We start from the raw sequence: 14,847 nt of genomic DNA on the forward strand, positions 1-14,847 counted from the left end.
ATTAAAGTAGGTCCGAGATTAACGATACAGAAGCTAGCACAAAAGCTCACCATGCCGCCTATATCAGTTCACAGACATTTAAAAAGTTAGAAAATGTGTTAATTTGCAGAATATGAGTATCTCATAAATTGTCTATGTAGCACAATCTCAATATGCCAATAATTAATAATTTTAGAACGGAAAGATTTATCTTTGAGTCGAATTGTTACTGAATATGAAAAGTGGATCATTTACTTTAACACGCGACATAAAAGGCAGTGGTTGGATGCCAATGAACCCCCAATTCCAACCCCGAGAATAGGATTACACCTTATTAATAAGATATGTCATGCATTTGGTGGGATATGAAGGGCATAATTCATAATGAGTCATTGGATTTAGGCAGACAATTACGATAGACACATAGTGTGCTCGGCTAATTCGCTTAAAAGCGACTCGGGCTATAAAAAATACCTTCCCTTATAAATTAAGGAAGGGTGATTTACACAAAGACAGCGCTCGCCCTCTTGTATTCAAGAAGACGATAGAAAAAATCAATGGATTTTCTTGGGAACTCCTTTTTCACCCTCCGTTTTCTTCAAACATTGCTCCAAACGACTATAATTTATTTAGATCCCTGAACAGTTTTTAGGTGGAAAAAAATATGTTACAGAAACAGATATAAAAATGACATTAAAGAATTTATTGCTTCTAAAAATAAATTATTTTTCGATTCAGATATAAACAAATGAATTAACTTGTGGAGATTAATCGCAGAAAAATATAGGGAATATATAATTTATTAAAAGTATTACATTTTTAACTCACTTAACCCGCGCACCTTAAAAACGCAAAGACTTATGGAACAACCTGATATATTGTGTGGAACTGGCACTGGAGGTTAACATATGTCGATGTACTATTTCCCCCTCTTGATTAAGCTAGCGTCAAGTTATAATGTCTGTCATTTCCACCTGCCGTATAATTATTATCGTGAAATTGTTCTATTATATATGTACGTATGATTCGTTTGTGATGTACCTATATAATTTTCCTACGTTCCCGACGTTTCGTTGTCGCATATGGTCTTCTATAAATATTCACGCGATTCATATAGCGATAGTAAAAAATGATAAAGAATTTGCCAATGATCCTGCATAGTTAAATACCTCCGTCGCCGAGATTCCAATCTATATTAGGAACGTCACCCTGGAATGTAATATTTATCGTACCATATTCGCGCGAATATGCGTTTTCTAATCCGTAACAATGGAAGCTCATTGTGCGCTCGAGTCGTTTGTCCCTATCTATGCAAAACGGCGCTTGTTTCCTTTTTCTCGGACTCCTCATGTCGCGGCCGCTGGGATGCGCGTCTTCCGCATTCAGCGTGCCATTTGGAGCGGGTTTTGCGCTCGCGATTCGATCGTTGGGCTCGCGCCAAACGACCGCCGGAGAAATTCGGCTTTGTTTATTCTCGCGCGAATCTCTAGCTGCCCGAATTCTTCGGAAGAAAACGCGCGCCCTTGCTTGATTGCCTATTATTAGAATCAGTATATCGATTAATCGACCTCGATTCGGTTGCGTCGGCGTCGGTCACGCAATCGGGTCTTCCTTATAATGTCGCACTTCCGCTCGTTACCGTTATTTGTATAATCACGATTCCTACGCGTAGACCGAACGTCGAAGAAAGTGCGTATGGGCCGCGTCTCGCGATACTTTCGGTGTCGTTTGGTCGCGATTTATAAGTCGAAAAAATACGACGAGCGCGAGAGTTAAAATCAAAATCGTCGGAGAAAGTAAGCCGCCAAGGTCGACGTTCTTTAGTCGTTTTGTAACGCTTTTAGTTGCGATTATGAGCTTGACGTGTAATCTTTTGAAAGTTTTCATCGCCTCGTTGTTCTATGATCCCCGCTTGAGGAGCTAGAAGTTGACCCTTTCGTTTTTATTTTGCAGAACCTGAGAAATGCGAAAAGAAGAGCGAATCATCGGAGCCAACCCCCGTTCCGAAGCGTGAGCGAGAACGAGAGAAAGAAGGGGAAGAAGAGCAAGAACGGCCGAAGGAGGAACCGCCGGAAGAGGAGAATCTAGCGGAGATCGAACCTCCGAGTGTTCCCTGCGAAGACGAACCATCTTCGGAGAGAGCCGAAGCGCCGCTCGAGACAGAAGGAGCCGAGAGCGAAGCCACGGCCGTTGCGGCGAGCGAGGAGGGCCCCCGGCGGCTCGATGAAGTGAGCGGCGCCAGGCGCGGCAGGGATGTCGCCGGGATGGACGCCGCCAGCAGGGAGGAGGTCGGATTCCCGGGCCGCTTTCCCGACTCCGGGGCCGATTTCGGCAGCGACTCGGGCGTGAGCAGCCTCCGATCGGCGTCGGGCGACGAGCGCTCGGGCTCTCGGTCCAGCGCCCTCAGCGGCCCCGAGGAGCACGACCAGTCCTCGCAGGCGCCGCTCGGCTTGCCCCTGCCTCTGTCGTTGCCGCTGCAGACCCTGTCTGCGCCGCTGTCGCTGCCGCTGCTCATGGCGCATCCGGCCGCTCCGCCCGCGCCGCAATCGCAGCAGCCTCAGCCGCTCGCGCACCACTATCCGCCGCCGCTGCTGCATCTGCCTCCGCCCTCGCTCTATGCGCCCCCAGATCTACTTTGGTCCAAGCGCTATCCGGAAGAATATCTGGATCGAGAGCGACTGATCAGGTTTGTTTCGTTGCGCATTTTCAAATTCCGATTCGATATTTGCATATACTTATACTTATATTAATAATTTTTCCAGAGAGCGTCGGGAGCAGGACGTCAGAGATTTAGAAAATCAACAGATGAAAGAGCGTGAAAAAGAAAGAGAAAGAATAGAAAGAGAGCGCGAAAGAGAAAAGCAAGAACGGGAACAGCAAGAACGTGAGAGGCAAGAGAAGGCTGTCCACAAGCATTTTGAAGAATCCTTTAGGCTGGCAAACCAAAAGGTAAGCTCTTCGTTCTTCTTGATGATGTACGTGCATATAGCGATCTTACACATTATTTTTGTATCCGACAGAGAGAAAGAACCATGTCGTGGAGCATCATCAACAGTCTAACTCCTCCCGGCAGAGCTCCCACGGTCCCCGGCGAACACGAGAGAGCCGCGACGGTCGAGAGACACAGAAGCGACGTCAATAGAGATCAACGCTCGTATTACGCGACTTCTGCACCGGTTAGTGCTTTATTTTTTATTAACATATTGAATACTGTGTGCACAAATATGTGCGTTTTGTCATTTTAACTTCATATAACAAAAACACGTTAAACTGCGTATTTACTGTAATGTATTTATTCAGCGCTTTAGCCAAAAATGTTAATATTATTATGCTAACTAAAATAGTTTAAAAAATTAATATTCAAAATTCCAGACTCAAAACTAGGATAAAAAAATTCGTTCTAAGGGAGTGTTACATACACACAGTTTTTTTTTTTATAAATATATACTACATATATGTTCGTAAATCAGTTATCATCAAATTGTAAGTTACGTACCATTAAAATAAAAATGTATTTAAATAATCTTTAACACTATGGTCAATATACGCAATGATATTCGCATATGTCACCCAACCGTGCAATTTTTACATTTTGTTTGATATTTGCACAATGTAACAGACAAACAGATTTCTTTCAATTACTGACAAGTACAATGGAAAACGACAATAGAAATTAAATTTTAAATTTATAATTTATTTTTGTGTAGTGTGGATTCACTGTTTTTCTAAAATACTGAGTTTTAATTCTAGGTTTGCTATTTTTTCAAATTATTGACATAATCAATAGTTAAGATATATATTTTTTAAATTCTAGGACAATAACATCTCTCCATTTTTCATGAGTGAGCTGTAGTTACGTATTTTGAAGTTACGGTGATTTTGCTCCTGATATCGGTTTGTTTCTTCTGATATTGTCTGGAACGAATCATCACCAATGAACTGGCACAATTTTAAAATTGTTCAAAAAACTCAGGTTTAAATTTGACGTTAAAATGTTGACTAATTATAAAGATATTATGGTTAAAAAATAAGTTTAGGTTCTAATTTTCGCAAGGAAATAAATAATGCCTGGTATTCAATGTGTTACAATGTTCAACATAATAATTTGGTTTTGCGATGATTGCTAATTTTTCGTTTTCTATGCAGGTGCAACGACCGCCCAGCAATCCCAACAAGAACGACTATCCTCCTCCGGCGCACAGTCGAGCGTCGCTCTCTCAAAAGTCTGTCGAGAAAGCCCCACATCATGTCGGCTTACCGAAGGCCGAGCCCAACTTCAACGCGTACGCTTATCCGGCGTATCACCATCCCACCGTGTATGCAAACCACGACAGACACAAACTAGACCGTCCGTCCCAAGTGCAGATGCACAGCAGCATGTCGCCGGGAAACAAACCTCCAGGGTCGATCGTCGACAGAGACCGAGACGGCTCGCTGCCGACTCCGCCGCCCCTCGTGAATGAACTCAAAAACTCAGTGATAGTGAAACACGACGCCAAATTACCTCCTCATCATCCTCTGGATTCTAAAATGCGTCAAGCGCACTCTCCCAAGTTAAGAGCCGTGGACGTTTCGAGTCCCTACTCGCACGGTCCGTCCCCTCATTCGGTCGCCAACTATGGATATTCCCTCCAGCCGCAGGCGGTCGTACAACGAGGGAGGCCTCATCATTCTCCGGCGCCGGCGCCATCGCGGCCCGCGATGCAGTCGCAACATCCGCAACATCAGCAGCACGCGCAGCATCCCCAGCACCCGCAGCATCCCCAGCACCAGCAACATCCGCAACATCCTCAGCATCCGCAGCACCCTCAGCATCCTCAGCATCCGTCGCAACCGCCCTCGGAGAGATACTCCCGCGCTCCGCCTGCGACATATCCTTATCATTCTCAGCAACAACAGGCCCCGGCTCCTCCACCCGTTCCGAGCAAGCCCAAGGTGTCCAGTCCGGCGCCGCCGCACATATACGGAAAACCCAGTGCTGGCATCACGAGCGGAATTCCCGTGTGTCGCGCACAAGACGTTAGAGTGCCCCTCGATCCCGTTCCGTTGACATCCAAACCGAACAATGTGAACGAAAATTATAGGGTTTCGAGGCCGCCGCCCGCTCACTGGAGAGGCGATCCGCGTCCTTTCCTGCCCGTAGGGGCTTCTCCCCCGGCCGCGCATCCTGCTCCCTTGCAGTATCCGACGCAACCGGTCGCATACCAGACCCAACCTTTGGATCTCGGCATGTCGTCCGAGAGAGACGACGGGGATCGTTCCCCAAAGAGACGAAACACACCCCTTCCGAACACATCCGATCCGGTAGACGCGAAGAGGAGGAGAACGGATCAACCTATTGTTACGCCGTTCAGACAAGAACCCGTCCAACGATATCCCGCCGCAGACGGTGCGTCTCCGCTGTTGTCTCGGGTCAGCGAACCGACTCCTTTGATAGCGAGCGCAGCGACTACCATAACCACCATGGTCAACACGGCTGCTTATTGCACTTCCCCCGCACCGAGGACCGTAGACGATTCTCCCGTTAGGATACCTTCGGCAGACGGAGCCGTTCGACCTCCTAGCGCGCCGGTCGTCGGCGAGAAGATCGTGGAACTGGAAATAATCGACTCTCGACCAACTGCTGCGACCAGCTCGTCTCCGATCCCCGCAGCGGTCACTCCCGTCAAAGTCGCGTCTCCGGCTCCTTCTAGCAGTCCTAAAGACGGCGGTGCGCCAGTTCGACATCTCAAAAAAGCGTGGCTCCAGCGACACGAAACTGCACCCGAAGGGCAGAGCGGTGCGGCGGGAGGCAACAGCGGTGGCGCATCACCGTCGATGCCGACAGCTAAGACTCCCGATCCTCTTTCGCTACACAGTGTCGGTTCCATGGCCGTGAACAGTATCGTTCGGACAAAACCCGCCAAGGTCTCGAGAAAGACCGTACAGAAAGACGCTAATGGACATTGTGACGATCCTCGTAAGATCGAAGACAGTTCCAGTTCGGATCAAGAGCGAAACGTCAAAAGTCCCCCTAAAAGAAAACCACCTAAAGTTAAGAGAAAAAAAGGCGTAGGACAACGAAAATCGGCGATGGATGAAATAAAAAAGAAAAAGAGTTCTGCGATCAGCGATAGCGGAAGCGACAGTGATAAAGAGAGCAACAGTGACAAGGATTCAGACTCGGGAGCCAGCCTGAACCGTTCGAACGTTACGAAGCGAACGGCTAACGGCGGTGGCGATAACAGCTCTAATAAAGCACCCAAAGAGAAAGAACCCAGAAAGCGCGGTCGAAGACCGAAGTCATCCAAAGGAGACAAGAACGGCGACGACGAGCCGATCAAAAATAAGAAGCCCAAAGACGATCCGCCCGGAGCTCCGTTCGACAAACCTCCCGTGAGTCAGTTGAAGAAGACCGGCGAGTCTTTTCTTCAGGACGGAGCCTGTTGCGACGTCGCTCCCAAGTTGGCCAAATGCCGCGAATGTCGGTGGACTCCGCATCAGAGATCGAAGAACATGCCCAATATCTTTTGTAGATTTTACGCATTTAGGAGGCTCCGTTACACTAAAAACGGTCAATTAGCCATAGCTGGATTTTCAGACCCTAATAAGGATCCTTCAGAGGTACTTTTCTATCAATGTGTGTCATTTTTGCATACATATGTATGATTAATTATTTTTTTTTAAATTATTTTAGGAGGATAAAAAACTTTGGATTCAATCATGCAGCAGCAAAGATTTAGATATAGAGATGAGCTGTTTTCTGTTGCGACAGATAGGCGATCAATTTTGCGAACTTTTGCAACAAGAGCGAGAGGCTAAAAATCATAATCTCAATGAAGGTACATAAATCTTTTTTTTTTATTGTTATTGTTATTGTGAAACAATGTTTCATTAAGATTTTATTACAGATAAGACTATCGCTTGGAAAAGAGTGGTGCAAGGCGTTAGGGAAATGTGTGATGTTTGCGAAACGACATTGTTCAACTTTCACTGGGCTTGCGGAAAGTGCGGTTTCGTCGTATGCTTAGATTGTTATAAGGTAGAAGCGTTAAAGTTGATATTTTAAATTGAATAGCTCGTCACTATAATGTATATTTTTTACGATATTCTAGAGTCGAGCGCAAGGCGGACGCAAGAATTGGAGCTCGGGTGGTAGTGCCGCTAGAGAACGCGACGAACACGGATGGTTAACGTGCACATCGAGAGCTCCGCACGAACAGGCACGCCTCATGCCCACGCAGATTGCAGCCGGAGACGCGTTGGCTCGAGTCGGTCGAAGAGCTCATCGAGCCTCTGCCCTCTGGGGAGTTCCTAGATATTGTCAATGCCCATCACTTCGGGCACCTTCCCCGACGGCGATAAAAGTGTGTCGTAATTTGTTATGCGAAGCTATAGCCGGCAACGCTAAGGTGCTTATTATTATATGATAAATTCAAACATGATCGTATATTTTACAATAACTATTATTTATATAAGTGCTCTCGTCATTTTAGAAAACTAAAGAAAATCAAGACAAAGATGATGCATTGCTTAACGGAAGCATCGCCGAAATTAAAAACAACGGTACGTCTTTGAGTTGGCTATCAGATTTACCTATTAAGATTATTAACGAAGAGAAGAAAAGCGATACGTCGAGCTCGGATTCTGAAAATGAAAACTTCTCAACTCTTCGAGAATTACTCATTAGACCTTCCAACAAACCTGGCAGCGAAGGAAATTCACCGACGAACGGAACCGGAAAAGCTACCAAAAAAACTGCTTTAGATATTTTGGACGATGTTCTATCCAGCGTTAACGATAAAGAAGTAGATAAAGAAAACGAATTAGAAACTAAATCCTCCGAATTGAAGCATTTTATTAGACGTTATCATAGAACTAGCACAGGAAAGGATCTATTGCCAACTAGAATTATGACTTTGTCCGAGTCGAAAGTGTTGTATCCTGATACTCCTCATTCTTGGCTTTGCGATGGAAAATTATTACGTTTACATGATCCAAATCATACTGGCAATTATAGAATATTCCAGGTAAATATTTTTTTCCTTTAATTCTTTATTGCATATTATTAAAGCACACTAATCAAAATATGTATTTTTAGGATCAATGGAAGCGTGGGCAGCCTGTTATCGTTTCCGACGTTTTGAAGAATATGAGTAAGGACATCTGGACGCCTGAGAGTTTCGTGCGCGACTTCGGCGAAGAGAAGAACGATCTGATCAATTGCATCACCGGAAACATAGTTCCTAATCAACCGATGAAGAAGTTCTGGGAGGGATTCGAACACACCTCGAAAAGATTGAAGGACGAACACGGCGAACCTATGCTGCTCAAATTGAAGGATTGGCCGCCTGGCGAAGACTTCGCCGATCTGTTGCCGACCCGTTTCACCGAATTGATGAAGAATCTGCCTTTACAAGAATATACGGTGCGGAACGGACGGTTGAATCTGGCTTCACGGTTACCGGAATGCTTCGTGCGACCAGATCTCGGTCCAAAAATGTACACCGCATACGGTACAGCCATACATCCCGGACACGGTACGACGAATCTACATTTAGACGTAAGCGACGCCGTGAACATTATGGTTTACGTGAGTGGACCGAAAGACGTAAGTGAAAAACTCACTAGAGAAGCTTTGAGAGCTATAGACGAAGCGGGCTGTGATATTTTGACTAGGAGAAGGGTTCGCGAACGCGGCGAAATACCCGGAGCCTTATGGCACATATATAGTCCTCGCGACGCTGATAAAATTAGGGACCTTCTCAATAAAACTGCCATCGAACGGGGTGCGCATCCTCAACCGCATCACGATCCGATTCACGATCAAAGCTGCTACTTGGACGCTTCTCTGAGGGAACGACTCTACAAAGAATACCGAGTGGAAGGTTATGCGATTGTTCAGTGCTTGGGAGATGCAGTGTTCATTCCGGCCGGTGCTCCTCATCAAGTTCGGAATTTGCACGATTGCATAAAAGTGGCCGAAGACTTTGTTTCCCCCGAGAACGTGTCGCATTGTTTCCATCTCACTCAGGAGTTCAGAGATTTATCGGACACTCATACAAACCACGAAGACAAGTTGCAAATAAAGAATATCATCTATCACGCCGTAAAGGACTCTTTAGACTGTCTGAAGAGAGCCGCCGCGGACGCGATGGTCTCCGAAATCAAGGACGATTCCGATTCGTCCAAAGAAGACATTAAAACTGAAATGTTACCTTGAAAGATTATTTTATATCAGACAACGAATTGTGCTGAATCTGTGACTGTATAATAATAATAATAATAATAATAAAAAAAACTTTTCGACTTACAGCTTGTGATATTGTTTTGAAAACGTTATATTTATAGAAACGACTAAATAGTTGTAATTTAGTTAAGGAAGAAATCAATATCTTATTGTATTTTCGTTTTTATTTTAAAGATGAAAATATTGTGCATTATCAAAAATAATCGGAACTAAGTTCCTCAAAGACGATATGAGTGCATTGTAAATATTTCGTTGACCATTAAGTTTAGTTGTGATAATTGTTAATGAATGAACTTTTGTATATATATAAAGCGAAAACTTGTATATTGGGATACAAGGGTTAATTTCTAAAATCCTATAAAGAGTAAGTTGTAAATTGTAAAGTGTTGGGATGTAAATGCAATGCACGGTTCATCTTCCTGTCACTAATAATTATTACTGTAAGATGCACTAGCGCCGCCTGCGTAGCTCATAAAATTTTAACTGCGAGTTTCCCTCGCTCCTTTCAGCTTTATTTAGAAGTAAATGTGGATACATGTTTTTTTTGTGAAGAGCTAGTTTCCTGATTATTGCTCATAATTGACGGTGATTGTGTGTAAAATAATATTATCGTTGTTGCGGAAAACCGTGGGCTTACACAGCGTTCTTTGTGCTAGGTCTTATTTCAATAGTAGAATTCACCCGGAAAGTGAGAATATTTTAATAGCGTTTGCGGTATTGTGTGTTTTACGCGTACAAATAAAATATTCTCTGTCCTCTTTGATACTCTCGTTTGTATATGGATGTAAGTGCTATTTTACTAAAAAAAAAGAGAAAAGTGCCAATTCGATTTTTCTATTACATATTCAGGATAAAAGTTATAATTTATTAGTATTAGTGTAATAAAGGCTAAATACTAATTTTAAATATTTTTTAAATGGAAACGAGTCAAACAATATTGCAGATTTGCCTTATTGATTTTTCCATTATGAATTTCTTGATCTCAAAACAGTGTAAAAATAACAACGACTCTCGATTAAATATGTATATGATGATAGTTAATTTATAATTTGCCCACCTTGCGATCGCATTAGAAGGTGCATTTATTTTATAATAATAAAGTAAACTTATATGTAATTATTAAATTAAATACAAAGTGATCATTCCCGTTTTTGATCACCATCTGTGAAGCCATGCAAGACTATAAGTTATTTGTGTAATTAAATAACTTTTGTACATTATTAAACATTACATTTTGTAGATAAACTAGTTTATTATCATTTTTCATCATCTTCTTCATATTGAATATAAATGTGACTCTTAATTAAATTTTGCCACATTACAAAAGGCAAGTAAATTTTTTGTACTGTGTAAAATGTAAGATTTTAAGTTGGAATAAAAATGTTTATATTATAATGCTTTTATTAATTATTTACATCACACCTGAATGTTCTCTCCGAAATACCCGATGCAGCGTTGGAAACTATTATAATATGTAGTACGTATATTTATTGCAATATTAATCTGCTAATTATGCTAACTAAAATTAACCATTTGAGCTTCTGTATTGAGGTACTCCTGATAGTTTATATTTATATATAATACTGAAAAAATAAGAAATAAAAAACATTAAATTTATACATTTTTTTTATTTTACTTAATGTAATGATTTTTATAGAAAATAGTACCAATAAATTTAGAGTACGAAATAAATTAACATAACAAAAAATATTTTATAAAAAATATTGAGAACCTCTGAATTAATATAAAAAAATTCCACAAAAGACGAATAATATATTAAAAAATAAAGTGAAATAAATCAAAACAAAACGTTGGGAATCTTTCTATAAATGTAATATGAAATAATTATGGGACAATACGTAAATTTAACTTACTCCCAGGTGTATATCAACAAATGTGTATAAATTAACTCACTACTCGAAGGGTTAATGCAGTTTGAATCGGAGTACATAAAATTCAAAATTTAATTTAAAAAATATTGCTTTTTTCTAGTAGTAAATAATAGATGATTCATCGTATGACATATTGTGTTGCTATTATTTAAAAGGGTTTTTATAACAGCTTTATTGCTCTATAGTCTATAATTTCTTTTCGTCTGTTTCGTGTAATAATCCTACCTGTAAAATTTAAAACAGCTTAGATTAAAATGCATGTAATTGAATAATCATGAGTAAAATATATGTAAAACGTATGGCGTTAATGTGGTTAAAATGCAAAATAGTCACTTTAATATCGTTTTTAATGAAGGTTAATTCTGGGGATTTATCTTACGATGATAATTTCTGGTCATGCTCATTTGACTGGGAAAATTGCTAATGTTATATAACTTTCATAAACTAAAGACTGAGCTCAGTGCTTAAGTTAACTTAATTGAGAGTGATATTTTTGATCACCTTGTCATGAATTCTTTAAAATTAATACCAGTTGTGAAAGCTTTTCCGATAATCTTTAAAGTTAAAAGGCACGTAGGACAGTTTTTCGCCTTTTGCACAGCCAGTTAAAATTATCGCTTCAATTACATTCCGTAGCAATGTTTTAATGCACAACCTAGTTTCATTGAATAATCTATGTAAATCTATGATGTTACAAAGTAGCGTAACCCCTGTCCTCACTTTGAAAAGCAAACTGTTGTTAACACTACTAAATACTAATTGTTACTCTTGTTCATACACATGTACGGGATTAAATATGGCTCTCAATGGCTCTTCTTGTTAATTAAGAAGAAAATATGATTGTATGAAAAATTTCAGGTTCCTAGCTGAAATGATGTTTAACTCCTGCAGAAATAATGACCTTTTTATTTGTAGTGTCCTTTGATATTTTCAAAATCTGGTCACCTTAACTTACACCATGAGACTTACATCAACAATAAGATAAAGAAATTTTTTCTTATTGTTTATAAAAAACAGTAATTATTTTCGCATCAAATTAACATGTTGAGGTAAGAAAATAAAAGTTGAAAATTATAAAATTTTAAGCAAAATATTATTAAAACATAAATAGCATTTTATTTCGCCGACAGATGTCTCGTTTTGACAGATAATTTGGCCATAACAACATAATATTGGGCTAGGTATTACATTTTGTTTTAATAAATTATTTGTTGCAGTAATTAAAAATGTGAATATTATTTAATCAGTAAAACAATACTTTGTAACTTTTAACGTGTGTTTGAATATTTAACGATTAATGAAAAATAGTAAGATATTTTAATGACAGTTCGAATACAAACGCGTTTAGGCCAAACATACGTAGTTTAAGAAAACTCTTGTAAACAAATGTGAGTGGTTTCCTGTCGCTGAAGTTCACAATGAGCGGTTTTATTGCCGTGCATTTAGGTATAATCTCCTAAGATTTAATTTTTAATATGTTTCGAGTATAATTGAGAGATTTTGATAAAATCTATAATGTTTTAATGCATCAATGTATGTTCTTAGGTGCAGGGCATCATAGTAAAGAGTTAGGAAAAGAATATCAAAAGTTATGCCATACGGCGTGTCAGAAAGCTTCAAAGATCTTAAATCGAGATGGAAACGCCATGGATGCCGTCGAAGCAGCTATGATTGGTTAATTTCATTTTAAGGTTATGTTTTTTCCAATTATATATTTGTTTCAATTTTAATTTTTTAGTTTTAGAAAACAGTGGCTTAACTAACGCTGGATTTGGTTCAAATTTAACATGGGACGGAAGAGTCGAGTGCGACGCCTCAATAATGAATGGTCATACTTTGCATTTTGGAGCTTGCGGTGCAGTATCCGATGTGCGAAATCCGATCTCATTAGCTAAAGTAATATGTCTTAAACAAAGCGAAGGTCTGTCGTTAGGTCGCATACCTCCGTGCATTCTCACCGGAGCCGGCGCTAAAGACTGGGCTGAAAAATCTGGATTGGAGATTGTCGAAGACGGCAAAATGATATCAGCGAACGCCTTGAAGAAGTACAAGCATTGTCAAAGAAAGCTGAAACGCTACTGCCAACATTTTCATCTGAGATATAGTCCGTTAGACACAGTCGGAGCGATCTGCGTAGATTCCACTGGAACCGTAGTGGCCGCTGCTAGTTCTGGTGGCGTTTCTTTGAAACACGCCGGAAGAGTCGGTCAAGCGGCTTCGTTTGCGAGTGGAGTGTGGGCTGCTGACGGTGATGTCAATCTATCCGTTCCGTCCGTTGCTGCGTGTACGTCCGGGTGCGGTGAATATTTGATAAGGACACAATTGGCTAAGAACATAGCCGAAAGTTTGAAGGACTCGTGTCCGACCACAGCGCTATCTAAATGTTTGAAAGAAACTTTTTGCGAGTCTCCTTTTCTTGTGGGCGTGCCTGAAAAATTAGCAGGAGCTATTGGACTGCGGCACGAAGGTGGCAGAGGCGAGTTTCTGTGGAGTCACACGACACCTTCTATGTGTATTGGATACATGTCTTCCAAAGATGCTCATCCAAAGGTAAATATAAAATAAAACCAATTTTGTACAGCCTTGTCGAGTATTTTGTGTCGTGCTTATGTGAGGGATGTAGAGTGACCATCATTTTACTACTAATAGATTTTTTATGCAATAAAAATATTTCGACCCTTTTGATTGCAGTAATCCGATAAATTGGCTTTACTACTTCGGTAAAAATTTGCAGATCTAATACCATCTCGGTGAAAAAATCAGAAATATTTTAAATTGATCGTGAGGTACTTGACTTCAGGGGAAAATAACATGTTTTTTATTACATAATACGTTGATACTTAAATAGTAAACCCAAAAGGCTCTAAAACTAAAACTATGGATCTTCTCTTATGTAATGTATAAGTAGTAACATAATTTGATACTGAACTTTATTTCTAGTATGTGATGTCTCGTCTTCCAACCAATGTCAAAAGTGGTACATCAGCTATAGTCGGCGGCGCACCGTTCACGATCACAATCAAGATACCTTCAACCGTACAATGGAATATAATCATAGAGGAAAAACAAGAATTAACAAACAATACAATCACAACTACGTAATAATCTCTTATAATATTTTTATTTAAATATAAATAATATATTATCAATGACAGTACATGCAGCCAAAGAAAATTTTACAAAATAATGGGAATACTGTTCGTAAAGTCTTCATTAGGAATACATAAAAAAATTATTATCATAAGTATTTATATTTGTGCGCTTCCTTATGAAATGTTCATTCATTTTTCCTTTGGTAATTGAAAAGATACAATTTACATTAAAATATTTTGCATTTATATAAATTATTATTAAAAAAAAAACTTTTTACACAAAATACATAAAAAATACTAGTAAAATAGTTTTAGTTAACGTGCAAAAAACACAAGACATTATTTATACATGTACATTATTATGCAGATGTAATAAAAAAAAATTATATTAAATCAAATAGGAAAATATGAAATTAAAGTATACAAAACAACAAATCTTTTAATTTCACTGCATGACGGATTATAGAGAGATCTATAACTTACATTTACATATATAAAAAATCATAATATACATAAATATATTGCATTATGTGGTACTCATGCAATAAAGCATTCAACAGTTCTCGTATCTTAGGCCATAATCGTTCCGATTCGTCTAGAACATAGCTAGATTAAGTACAGAATCAACCGGAGGGAACAACTGTACAATTACATT

The 14,847-nt window shown here is 40.0% G+C and overlaps 2 protein-coding genes across 6 annotated transcripts in view; both read left to right on the top strand.

The window, feature by feature from the left end:
- The window catches only part of Kdm3 (Lysine demethylase 3), a 371,633-nt gene extending 361,030 nt beyond the window's left edge, over positions 1-10,603 (top strand). For all 5 annotated transcript variants that reach the window (XM_088198984.1, XM_088198986.1, XM_088198987.1 and 2 more), the window contains 9 exons: positions 1,933-2,665; positions 2,742-2,928; positions 3,000-3,155; positions 4,126-6,582; positions 6,656-6,800; positions 6,870-7,000; positions 7,074-7,370; positions 7,455-7,988; positions 8,060-10,603. In XM_088198984.1, coding sequence (XP_088055110.1) covers positions 1,933-2,665; positions 2,742-2,928; positions 3,000-3,155; positions 4,126-6,582; positions 6,656-6,800; positions 6,870-7,000; positions 7,074-7,370; positions 7,455-7,988; positions 8,060-9,181 — 5,762 coding nt within the window. In that variant the 3' untranslated portion in view covers positions 9,182-10,603. The remainder of the gene's footprint in view (positions 1-1,932; positions 2,666-2,741; positions 2,929-2,999; positions 3,156-4,125; positions 6,583-6,655; positions 6,801-6,869; positions 7,001-7,073; positions 7,371-7,454; positions 7,989-8,059) is intronic.
- A 1,850-nt stretch (positions 10,604-12,453) lies between these two features.
- On the top strand, positions 12,454-14,627 carry Tasp1 (Taspase 1). The gene is made up of 4 exons (XM_088199439.1): positions 12,454-12,546; positions 12,646-12,774; positions 12,839-13,650; positions 14,041-14,627. Exons 1-4 carry the CDS (start codon positions 12,519-12,521, stop codon positions 14,200-14,202), a joined length of 1,131 nt encoding a protein of 376 aa, XP_088055565.1. The 5' UTR covers positions 12,454-12,518; the 3' UTR covers positions 14,203-14,627.
- Positions 14,628-14,847: the final 220 nt, after the last annotated feature.

Source organism: Plectrocnemia conspersa, unplaced genomic scaffold (assembly GCF_051122295.1).
Source record: "Plectrocnemia conspersa isolate PC_06_02 unplaced genomic scaffold, ASM5112229v1 ptg000012l, whole genome shotgun sequence".
Lineage (NCBI taxonomy): Eukaryota > Metazoa > Arthropoda > Insecta > Trichoptera > Polycentropodidae > Plectrocnemia > Plectrocnemia conspersa.